This window comes from Berghia stephanieae, chromosome 7 (assembly GCF_034508935.2).
Source record: "Berghia stephanieae isolate SIO BIC M18660-M18661 chromosome 7, UCSD_Bste_1.3, whole genome shotgun sequence".
In the NCBI taxonomy this organism is placed as follows: domain Eukaryota; kingdom Metazoa; phylum Mollusca; class Gastropoda; order Nudibranchia; family Aeolidiidae; genus Berghia; species Berghia stephanieae.
Window position 1 is genome coordinate 35,994,493 of NC_088366.1, and position 12,913 is coordinate 36,007,405.

General features: G+C 33.5%; 1 protein-coding gene across 1 annotated transcript in view; it reads left to right on the forward strand.

Annotated features, from left to right (window-relative positions):
• Nucleotides 1–11,613, forward strand: part of LOC144977162 (exosome complex exonuclease RRP42-like) — an 18,785-nt gene extending 7,172 nt beyond the window's left edge. Inside the window, exons 3-9 of the mRNA XM_078922036.1 lie at nucleotides 243–337; nucleotides 1,016–1,181; nucleotides 3,477–3,547; nucleotides 5,024–5,144; nucleotides 8,231–8,289; nucleotides 10,079–10,175; nucleotides 11,408–11,613. Coding sequence (XP_078778162.1) covers nucleotides 243–337; nucleotides 1,016–1,181; nucleotides 3,477–3,547; nucleotides 5,024–5,144; nucleotides 8,231–8,289; nucleotides 10,079–10,175; nucleotides 11,408–11,506 — 708 coding nt within the window. The 3' untranslated portion in view covers nucleotides 11,507–11,613. The remainder of the gene's footprint in view (nucleotides 1–242; nucleotides 338–1,015; nucleotides 1,182–3,476; nucleotides 3,548–5,023; nucleotides 5,145–8,230; nucleotides 8,290–10,078; nucleotides 10,176–11,407) is intronic.
• Nucleotides 11,614–12,913: the final 1,300 nt, after the last annotated feature.

The window sequence follows — 12,913 nt, forward strand, 5'->3', positions numbered from 1 at the left end:
CATGGAAACTTATAGATCTATTATTATTGTTATTAGATCAGTTACTATGTAGTAATCGCACACTTCTACCCCCAAGGTGTGGTTGAGTACTTGATTATGAGGAATGGAGAATTTGTCAAAAGTATTTGAATGGCAAGTACAAAACAGATTATTAATCAAGTGATTTGTGAAATTAGGAATTGTGTATGTGTGAGAGACTTACTAAGAGGATATACTTTTTGTTCACTCTTTGGGAACTTTAGGCAACAACTGATGTTCTTGTTGGTGTGAAAGTACAAATAACAGATGTCGACCCAAATAAACCAGAAGTTGGAAGGCTCGAGTTCTTTTTGGATTGGTATACATAATATATATTTTTGATCATGTATTATCCTAGCTCATTATCTACACTTATTTGCATTCTGTACACTCGTTATGTCATTATTTTTGACACTACTTTTTCACATTTTGTAGGTTAATCTCATTCAATTTCACTCTGATTTTCCGAGAAGTCTGAAACATTTGACTTAATTTATTTTTTTCTTTCACAAAAAAATGCTGGCTAATTTTAAAATAATAACTCCCAGCATTCTCCAAATTTTCCATAACTTAATGATGTGTCTTATGGAAAAAAAGGGCAGTACTCTTTTATTAATTACCTTTACAAAATATCAAGGAACTGATGTATTACATTTGTAACATGTCACTGATTGCACGTCACACCAAAACATTTGTCAAGATGTGGGACATTTAGACTTTAAACCAAGGACAGTTAGGTCCATTGTGTGGCCAGTCTACTTTAATTTATAGGATAGCTTTTCAATGAAATTTCATTTCATTTCCTCATTTGACTCATACAGTGTGAATAAAGTTGAGTAACTAATGTATCCTTGACATGTATCAGTTCGTTGTTTGATGACTTTGGATGCCTTCTTGTCCCATGGAATTTGAGAATAAACTCATTTTAGAAAATATTATAAATATTTTTTAAAAGCCAACTCTTTAATATTATTCTCTTCAAATTATCATTTTTCAGTTCAGCCAATGCTACTCCAGAATTTGAAGGAAGAGGGGGAGAAAAATTGGCATCTGAGATCACTGCCATGCTGACAAGAGCCTATGCTCATCCAAATGCCCTAGACTATGGATCACTGTGTTTGTTGCCAGGACAGCAATGTTGGTTACTTTATGTCGACATTTTGGTGAGGGATAGATACTGCTCTTATTGATTTTGATAATAATAATAAGCATATTTCTATAACGCATTTCCCCGAGACCTCAAAGCGCTTGAAAACCGAATAGACATTGTTTACATATAATACAATAATACTACAAGACCAAATCTACTAATATCAAACAACAGGAGCACGAAGACGTCATCAATACATAGGTCACATGTATATTTGAAAATTCAATTGAACGTTTTTATTGAAAAGATATGACTTTAGAAGTTTTTGGGAAATATCTTTTGAGCTCGAAAATATTACAGACTGAAGGGAGATCATTCCATATTGTGGGTTCGAATTTCATAAGAGATCGATCACCAAAATATTTAAGTTTAGTTGTTGGAGATGTTAACAAGTCATGTTTAAGTCATGGTTTTTTAAAACCTGTTGCCAATTGATGGCATACTGAGTAACAATCATAAATGTGACCCACTGACTCAATCTAGTATTGCAGTAAAAACTGGTTAAACCGAAATTAAAGGGACTTATTATTCCATTTAGTTTTAAACATATTTCAGTTTAAGCATACCTTAAAAAGTTAGGGGGATTTTCAAGGTGGACAACTCGTCCTAACTCAAAATCATAGTTGATACATTCGGTTGTCTCCTTTATCTCATGATGAGCACTGCATCAGTAGACCATGGGTTGGGCTTTTGTTTTGTTTTTTCGTTTTTTATTTTTTTATATTTTATTCATCTATTTTCGTTTGGTTGACTTAATTTGATTATTGTATTTTTATTTACCAGCAATAAATTCATTATAAATTATGGTAACATGAAATGGATTTCAGTATTTAAAAAAAAAATAATTACAAGAAAAAATGAACAACAAAAACAAACAAAAAAACGAGAAACTCAATTCTACAGTCAAGATAGACATGACTTCACAGTTAGTGGTAGTTCTAGAAATAAAGTTCTTGATGATAGTGAGAGAAATCTGAGCGCTGTTGATGCGTTGAAGGCTCAAAATTATATGTGTGTGTGTGCATATACAATCGAGAATATGTGCGAAAGAGACATTCAATGAGTGAGAGCAATAATGTTATAACTCCATAAAGATGCTGTAGGGGCTACAAGACTCCAATGTCATATTGAGAGAGTTACAATTTTATTGATCATAATAAGAAATGAAGTGGAGAGGCTGTGTGACAGGCAAGTGCCTAGTCTCTAGTTTTCTATGCTGAGGGGTTGGGAATTGGTACAATTGAACGCTTTTTGTAAGAGTTACAGACAATGAAATAGGAATTTTGTTCGGTTATCTGCAATTTTTTTCTACAGTTTCAGTTTAATGATAGCTTGATCATAGTGGCTTTCAGTTACCAATAGTTGATTAACAAAATCAAAGAGGAAAAAATTACAACATTTTGATTTCTTTTCGGTTTAAGAGATCTTTTCAGTTTAGAGCTTTCGGTATATCCAGTTTCTACTGTATGTCCAAGTGAAACGCAGGCCTTAACTCAAACTATTAGTTTTTGACTCAATTATGCTATTTGATTTAAGTCAGTCTTCATTTAATGAGAAGGATGAATTATTAAACTACTTTTTTTTTTAATTTCCCAAAAACTTACATTTTTTCATATTTCTCATAATTTTGACTCTAACTTTAATCCTTAAATGTCAAGAGTCAACTTCTTTCAAATCATTCTTGTATATTTTTTAATTTTATTATTTCATTATTTATCTGCAAATTGCCCAGTTTTCCAGGCTTTGATTTAAGACTGGGTCACATTGCAGACACTAATCTCTTGGTGCAAATAGTGAAATGTGATATCAAGTTGGAGTAAAATTGACCCACTCTTATAAAGGGTTTGACTCAATTTTTGTCCCTTTACCCCAAAATAATACCATAATGAGCTGATGGGTCGCCTATATTTTGATCAAAGGGAAAGACACACACGGAACAAATTTTGGTCAATTGACGCAGACAATGGTTATTTTTAGATTTGTGTCATAAAGTATCAAATGTTTTCAGTTTTGATAGATCAAAAATAGTATAAAGCCCTTTTGGATATTAGAATAATAATAATAATAATAATAATAATAATAATAATAATAATAATAATAATAATAGTTATAATGATAATAATAAATTACATACATTAGTATTTCTTGGTATGTGGCACACCTTATAGGGGAATAGATGCCTTCTCTCCATTTAGGGGTTGGTGCGCATTATAAGTGTTTATCATTATTATATAGGTGGCTGTATCCTATATTGTTGTTGGTATCTCCATTGCAGTCACTCACTTGTATCATTTTATTTCTCATTCAGTTGTTGGAGTGTGGAGGTGACCTGTTTGATGCTGTGTCTATTGCTGTCAAAGCTGCTTTGTTTAATCTCAGGTACACTTGTATCATTTAATTCGATTGATTTAGAACGATGAATATTTGTTTTCTCTTACAATAGGGTTTTACCATTTAAATGAGCTGCACACACAGGCTGAACATCTTAAGGTTTTACCATTTAGGTGTGCTGCACGCATAGGATGAACAACTTAAAGAGTCAGTTATTACCATTTAGATGTGATACATATAGGGGCTAATAACTTTAAATTTTTACCATTTATTAGGTTTTATGCATTTACAGGCTATACATACATTCTCTCTCTCTCTCTCTCTCTCCTCTCTCCCTCCTCTCTCTCTCTCTCTCTCTCTCTCTCTCTCTCTCTCTCTCTCTCTCTCTCACACACACACACACACACACACAGAAACACACACAAACCTACACACGTAAGTACACTCAAAATCAAAGACAGACATAGATACACTTAACATCACCACAAGAACAACTCAACTGCATTGTGAACACAATTTATGTGATAGTTGTTTTATAATTTTTTCAAGAGATACAATTTTTTTTTCTGACTGTTTTGACTGTCATTTTCACAGTTTGTATTGTATTTTGTTGTTTTTTTTTTTTAAGGGTGGGGGGGGGGGGGGGGGGTTGATGTTTTTTATTATTATAATTGTATTTATAATTATGGTCTATAATAGTGCATGACTTTTCATATAAGAATAGAAGAACTCTGGGTAGGATTTTGTTTTTTTGTAGAAAGATGATGATTGGTTAAAATTTTCCGCTTATTCAGGTCAGAGCACAACACTGTCGAAATATATGAACAGGAATTATCTCTATTTCTGCATCTTTTTGAAAATATGGAAAACACATCCGATGATGAAATAAATTACAGCTTCATGTTTCTTAGATCCTTTCAAGCTTGCCAATCAGTAGGAAATTGCGTATTTTATTGAGAAAATGTGATAAAAATATGCAAAAATTTACAAGATTATGAAATTGAGCAAAAAGTGTCATCAGCTTTTGAAATGTATTTTAACTCATGTCAGGGATGAGGAATGAAGCATTTTTCAGTAGCAGGACAGGTCTTGAGCTCTGGCTCCGAAGCCCTTTGTTAGCCTGATCCAATTCATGTTTTATGAAATCCATTATTGAAATAATTTTTTCCCCATGAAAATACGAGGAGAAAAAAGCTCTGTTCTGGGGTAAAATATGATTAAAAAGAAGCGACAGTTTGTTGTTGGTTGGCAAATCTTTCCTCTCATGATAAAGGACCATTGGAATTTATTGGGTATTCTTTTGATCAAGTTCTTGTATATGTTAATGATTATTTTCGGTTTGCCCCTTGACTGATATTTTTTTTTTACTGCTACTATTGTACTATAAATAAAGAAAGAAATTAGTAAAAATGGGGGAAATACAGGTAAGTAATTCATATACCTATCTTGTTTGTTTTTTAATCATAATTGGCTCCTCTAAGCACTTTTAGCTCTTCTGTATTATGTGCTTATTTTATTACCTAGAATCCCAATGGTAACAATGACCAAAGATGAAGGTGGAATAGAGCTTGATGTGTCAGATGATCCTTATGACTTCAAACGATTAGACGTTACTGGGGCCCCTCTCCTTATTACAGTCAATAAAGTAAGTCTTCAAGGAATATTCAGATCAGCACTGGATTTTAAAATTGGCACTTTTAACCTTTTCATTTCCCAATTCTTGATTCTTACCCCCACTATTTTTCTTTTAATTTGAAAAGAGGCATGTGATAAGGCAGAAAAGTAAGCAAGGAGATAGCATTATTAGCAATAGTTTAATTTAAGTTTTGAAGCATGAAGCATTATTAGCAATAGTTTAATTAAAGTTTTGAAGCATGAAGCATTATTAGCAATAGTTTAATTAAAGTTTTGAAGCATGAAGCATTATTAGCAATAGTTTAATTTTAGTTTTGAAGCATGAAACTTTCTCTAATAGCTTTGTTACTCTATATATTGGATGCTGGTCTATTGCAACATTTTCCATCTTTATCAAGGATGTCACTTTTCAGGGAATTTTCATAATCAACAATAGATTATCACATTGTTTAGGTTCGTGATATTTGACTGACAAGCTGCCAGTAACCTATGACTTCCTTACAAATGTGGTGTAATGGTAGCATACTTAAATATTAATCAGGAGGCCCTACCTTCTTCAAGGAAAGTCGATATTTTGGGATTATTTTTACATGTATTTTTTTTTTTATGCTTTGTATTATATGACACTGTGTCTGCTTTTTATATCTTATTTATAAGCATGAAAATTATGGTCAAGATAAACTGTATAAAATTCTCTAAATCATTTCAGAAAGAAGGAAACATCTTTCGAACGCCGCACTTAATGAATGTATGAATCAGGGGAGATAAGGTTAATCAAACAAAATAATTGAAACTATACAAATCTCTTGTCAAACCAATCCTGCTATACACAACTGCTGCACATGGGCTCTTACCAAATCAGAGGAAGAAAAGCTTGATGCATTCAACTGCAAACAATTTAAGCGAGTCCTAAACATACATTATCCAACAAAGATTTCAAACAAATCCCTTTACAAAACAAAGAAAGAAAGATTACTCTTATTGCATAATTTAGATCAAAGATGGTGCCTCTTTAGACTTATATTAAGAAGAAATTTAGAAATACCAGCAACTATGACAGCATATTTCAAAAAGTGTGAGCATCCTTTTAGAGGGCAATCTCTAACTCCCTACGTGTTCTTTTAAAGCAAAACCTTGGAACTATAGAACATCCAATAACCCTAAAACTGCCTGAAGGTCTACAAAAACTTAAAAGTTTATCCAGTGACAGACAATCTTAAGCACGAACTGGTGAAGGCTGCAAGGCGTCCCGATCCTTTGTATAGAGTCAAATCAAATCATTTCAGACAGTATTTATACACCTAACATTATCCAAAAACAATGGTCAGAATATGTCATTTGTCTACTTCTAGACTCCATGTTTTTCCTGTTCTTTTTTTATCAGAGTAAGCAGCAGCAACAAAGCAATGGTTAGATGTACTCTGCTGTACACTGTCGAAACCTTTTTCTTCTGTTTGGCCAGAATTACCAGAATATTTTTACTTTAAATATCAATTGATTAAAATGGGCCTCCTCTTGGATGATAATATTTACTTTCATATAAAAAATCTGGTCTCTTGTCTCACCCATTTTCCCTAGTCTTTATGTGATTGACCGTCTCATTTCAGCCCTGCGATTAATCGTATTTTAGTACGATTTTTGGACCCCGAATACGCCGATACGATTTTCGTGAATTTAATACGATTTTTAAAAAGATATGTGATGTGAATGATGTTGATGATACATTTGATGCATTGATACACACGTGTCGTGTCGTACACCAACCGTTGACTGTGTTTCCGAATGAATGATGCATCACATTCAATACTATAGTTATTATTTCAGTTGCTTATATGATGCCGGTTTTCACCAATATTTTTCTCATACATTTTTGAGGATTTGCATAGAATTATGAAGCTTGTTTTATACTTTAAATAGTCTCAGACCACATTTAAACTTTTGCCACTTATTAAATAGAAAATTCTAAGTGAAAATTTAATTGAACCAACATCTTTGACTATGAAGCCTTCAATTAAAAACTGTATTGCTAATTAACTTAAACATAAATGGGTTATTTCCCTTTATAATAACTAAATTACTCTATTTTGATTTATAAAATTTATAATGATCTTTTTTTTCTTTAGTATTTTGTACGAGTCTTGAATTACAAAGTGGGCAGCCTTAAGAACGGTATTTGGTTCAAAATGAATTTTTTAGAACCATTTTAGAAGTATTTAACTTGTCTCTGCATATTACATACTTTGCGAATTTCCTATCATTTGACCAAAGTAATAGTATTAGTAGTATATAGAAGTAATAACAGTAGTAGAAGGAGTAGTGAATGCTCAAAAAAGAGAGAGAGAGAGAGAGAGAGAGATATGGATCATTAGATAACATATATGGAAAATATCTTGCTACTGTTGCAAATTGTCATCTATTGAATTGAAGACCACTCTCCCAGATATTTTATCTCAAAACTTTCTCATAACTGATGTACTGGGCTAGCAGATATCACCATCACAACTTCATCACTATCTCTTACCATCAACATCATGACATCATCACTTCTACCACCACCGCCACCACAGCTTCATCATCATCACCACCACCACCACTAGAGCACCATTGCTACAAGAACCAACACTTCTTCCACTGACACTAGCATCAATACTACCAACATGTTAAGGGTCTTTTGGTCATTTCTTTGAGTGTTTCCAAAGCAATTTCCTTTGATATTACAATTTCTGAGCCTGATGCTAATTTTAAATGGCCGTTAAGTTTTAGTTTCGCGATAAATCGATAATTTTGTAATCACTAGAGATTGCTTGAATGATGAAGATCAGAGTTTATTTTTATTTGGGATTGATGTTTGCTTTTATATAAATTTTTGTATAGTGTGCACTTTTTTTCCACATGTGCGAACAAAATACACTTTTTTGCTAAAAAATACACTTTTTAGGGTCATGGAATATACTTTTCACCTGGAAAGGTTGGCAGGTCTGTCATTTGCCTCACATTCTATCCAACCTTTTGTTTGTTTGTTTTCTTGGTGGAAATCGTAAGCTGTCTTACCGCAAATGTTTACATGATTTCATAAATTTTTATTTTGTTCTCCAGATTGGACATTTCCATGTTGTAGATGCCAGTGAGAAGGAGGAAAGCTGTACTTTAGCAAGGTATTTTGTTTTGGTGCCTTTTTAAATATTCATGTCAACATTATCAGCCTACAATGGTATCGCCGTCACTACAGAAACAACCAAATTATGCTGAGATAGAAATTATTAATTTAGATGAAAAAAAAAGACATAAAAAATGTAATGAAAGCTCTTTGACGTTCAAGGCTATAAAAGTTGAGGGGAGGAGGAGCTTAAAAATGCAAAAGTACACAATGAGTCTGAATTATAATATTGTCGTGGAAAAGGCTGCTGTATGTCAAATTTTTGTATTAAAAATGTTAGGAATATTGTTGGAATGACAGCAATCGTTGCTCTTTTGGTCATGGATGTCTGTTTCAGTAAATTCCCCTTGTTGTCATCCTGTGCAAAGATATCAAATAGGTTTGGATTGTTGGTTTGCTTTTGGCCAAAGCACCTCAGAGTTTCCATGGATGTAAAATGTAGATTTCCAAGGGTACTTACTTACTTACTGCCCATCGTGCCTGTTGGCATGTAGGGCTGCAGCTGTCTCGGGGAATAGAAGGATTTTGATTATGTCTGCAGCCTTGCTGATGCTTGCTCCAAGAAAACAGTGATTATAATCTTCTGCGGATCCGCAAACTTTTGGAAATTTCTCAGAAATCTTCCGCTGGATTTGCGGTGTCAAATATTTTCCTCAAAACCACAAAATCACCATTATGTCTTTTGCCATATTTTACCTGTGCTCAGTCTTGTTAAATTTGGTGACGGTCCTGTTTTTCTTACGTCGAGCCAGACAGAATGGTGTCAGATGTCACAATTGACAAAGAAAGCCAGTGCTGTTCTTTGATTGGTTAAAGGGGAAGAGGAGGGACTTATGGGTAGATTTTTTATTCTCTGTTGTAGGTGCCTTTTTAATCTCTCTCTCTCTCTCTCTCTCTCTCTCTCTCTATTTCTTTCGAAACCATCCATTAAATCATCTGGTTATACAGATATAATATATTACAATAAACAAATGGTGACTGGCTTAGTTTACTCTTTTTTTTTTTTACATTTGGGCTATGGTTTGAAATTTGAGATTCTTGGGTTTTTATTTATAAGCTGCATAACCTACTCAGTTTCGGTAGCCTGCTTTATTAACAAAACAACACTTTCTGGTCTTTTATTTTGGTCAAAAGTTTATCATAATTTCTTGATGCTGTAAGCGATTTGGATGATATTGTGGCCTTTAAAATGTTGTGTGGAAATGACAATTCATTAAATGTTTACAAAATGTAAATTTATGTCTAATGTTGAGAATGGATTTACACTAGTAGTAGTAATATATTACATAATACAAAACTACTTTTACATTTTGCTTGTGTTTGATCGTTTGACCAAGAAATTTTCCACCTTTTTGACAAATTGCTATTATCATCACTGGAAAAAAAGAAATGAGGGGGAACCAAATTTCATTGGTATACATTTGTTTAATGAAGAAAAAATGAGACTTGAGTGTGGTGTCAGTATGTTCATTTAATTAAAAGTTCTTTATTCGTTCATTATTCATCCCTAGCTACTTTTGTTTGATTATTAATTCCTTCTCTCTCTTCTTTTTTTCTTTTTTCTTTTTGTATGTAACGATTATTCTTAGGTCTTTTTTTTGGTTTGTTTTCTTTTTGGTTTTTTTTTTTAAAAGACAGAAATGCATTTTTTCTCTCTCTTGCTCAGCTGCATTCGAATATTTGCGAGAGACATTTTGTGCCTATTATTTAATAATTATTGTTGAGGTGAGGATTGCTTTTGAAACGAGCAAGGGCAAAATAAATTTCAAACTAATTTATCCACCCAGACTGATTCTAGGTGTGACCAGCAAGGGAACTGTGACGGCCATGAAGAAAGAAGGAGCTGGCAGTTTAGACTCTCATAGCATCTCAGACATGATGGAGGTAAGTTCATTGATGACAGTGCTGATATGACGTAAAAGCGCCATAAAACTACTACAAGCATCACTGGTAGTAATTTTCTTTTACATAGTTATAAGGCTCAAAGAGCCAGAGCTTATCACAGCTTCTGTAGCATTAAAGAGATAATAACAATTGATTGCTGTTGTTATAGGATGCTCTTATATCTTACCGGAGTTCTGTCTCCCTACAGAGGTTGAATGTCATGGAACACGCCATTCTTCACGCTCAAGGGCCATTACCGAGCAGTTGATTATCTTTTTGCCAGTTGTTGTCTCCACATTTCCTATCCAGGACTTCCCGTGGTTTGGCCCGTGCCTTTCTGCCAGCTACTTTTCCCTCTAGCACTGATTTTTGGATGGTGATGTGTCTTCGAACGTGTCCATAACAGTTCAGTTTTTTCATTTTAACTTCTGCCAACAGTTTTCTGGACCTTTGACCTGAATCAATAAGGACCAGAATGTTTGATTTCTTTCTGATCCATGGTACTCTCAGAATTCTTCAGTATACCCACATCTCAAAGGCATCAATTTTTCTTTCTATCTCCTTTGTTATGGTCCATGTTTCACAGGCATACAGGAATGTGGACCATATGTAACATTTAGTCCTACACACTTTTGTTTTTGTTGATAGTTTTAAGCTAGTGAGGATTTTTCTCATTTTATTTTCATTTTCATTAGGATGCTAGGTAATTGAAATGTGCCCAAATTCTTTCCTCCAATTCTAAACAGACAGCTACCCAATCATAGCAGGTAGACAAAGGGATCAGGGTTTTTACCTGGACTCAAAACCATCTGTTTGCCTGAGAATCAAATGCTTTACGAATAGGACTGACGGCAACAATGTAAAAGATGTAAAAAATACTAGTATTTACAGCCATTTTATGAAACATATTTTCTATTTGCTTTATGGGCTCACTTCCAGGTAATCTAGTCTGAGAAAATTTTTGACTGCCTTAATCAAGGGTCCGAAATAGGACTAGATTTAACCATGCAAGGGAAAATGCTGTGGCTTTATTCATGTCATATTGTGACTTATTTTTTAGAATATGGAGGTGTATTGTTTAAGCATAAATGAAATGGACAAACAAATTCATAAATAATGCAACTTTAAGATAAGACCCTTTCTTTGTAGAAGAAAATGTAGCCGCGTTTTTTTGTTTTTTAAAAATTGTTTTCGTATATTCTTTCATTTATATTTTTGACATTCTTTCCCAGTCTGCCTGTAAAGTTGGCATGGAGTTGAACAAATCCTTAATGGCGGTATTGGCAGAAGAAGAATCACAGGGAGTCAAGCCCGTGGGATTCCTTAGATAATACAACCATTTTTTTCCAATGATGATATATTTTGTTGTTATAATTCAATAAATACAAAAAAAAAAAGGAAAAGGTTGATTTTCTTCATTTTGAAAAATAAATAAATAAATGATATATTATATTTATCAAGAAACCAACAAAAAAAAACAAACAAACTCCAAAATTACAGCCCTCCAAATGTTTCTGAAATTTACATTAGTAAGCTTTAATATCTTGATGTTATAACTGTGAAATTTCTTTGTGTTACAACAATGAACTTATTTGTAATTCAAAAATTGAATAGACATAAAGTTCGCACAACTATTATTGCTGTGCTGCTGTGTGAATAACCATTTCCATTGTATTGTATATTTTTTGGGGTGAGTTCCGGAAGCTGGCAGAAGACAGAAGTCATTGGCACTCCTTACTGTCGACCTTATGTATTTATGAAACACCAAAGAAGAGTATGTTGTTTGCACAAAAAGGAACACAACGACTGGAAAATTTAAATAAAGACAAAATTGATCATATATTTCTCTGGGACAATGTTTGTTTTCCAAGATGCAATCCGCATTGTCTACTCGATAAAAATTAATTGCGCAGAAATGGATAATTATTTTTTGGATAAGATGCTACCTTATTTCCAATCATCATGACCAGCAGGATAATATTTGTAAATTCACTTGCACTATCTACCGCTGGTGTTAAATTAGGGAAATAAGCTAGTTTTATTTCTTTTATCTCCTACATCTGCTGTTACCTGCTGATTGGGGTTCTGTATTTGTCCTTGTTTTGTCTGTGCCTGTGGGCTGGAATATTTCAATATTATAAAATATAGTTGACTATCTTTCTCTTGAAGATGATTGTTTTTTTCTTGCTTGTAAACAAACCCTCTCTTGTGTACATTAGTCATTCATTAAAATGTATACTTGTAAACATCTTAGCAGTTTTCTTTAGTGAGATCCCATTCCTGTAAGTGGTCCCTTAGAGTCATGAGGCCCATGGAGCTGGAGTTTGTCCCAGTTTCTGTAGCATGAAATGAACAAAAACAATTGCTTGCTACCCTTTGGATATGACGGTAATCTATCGCACAGTGCTTTCCCGCAGATCTAACAGACACAGCTACCCTCCCACGGTGAGCAGGAGGATCTTGCTGTGTCTCGTATCCCCCTATATCTCTTTTCTGGGTTGCTTTCTGTCTTTGTCATGGAATGGGATTACTTGGTTTTGTCCTGGCTCTTGTCGGAGTCCTTGGCTGAGATGGAAACAGTCAATTGTGTGGTGTTAGTTTTGGTAGACCTGTAAATTCTCAGTCAATTAACTGAAATCAGTCAATTTGTCAAATTCAAATATTTAAAAAAAGGAAAGAAAGAAATAAATAAATAAAAAAAGAAAGAATTCACAAATCGTAGTCCATGACCATAAAGT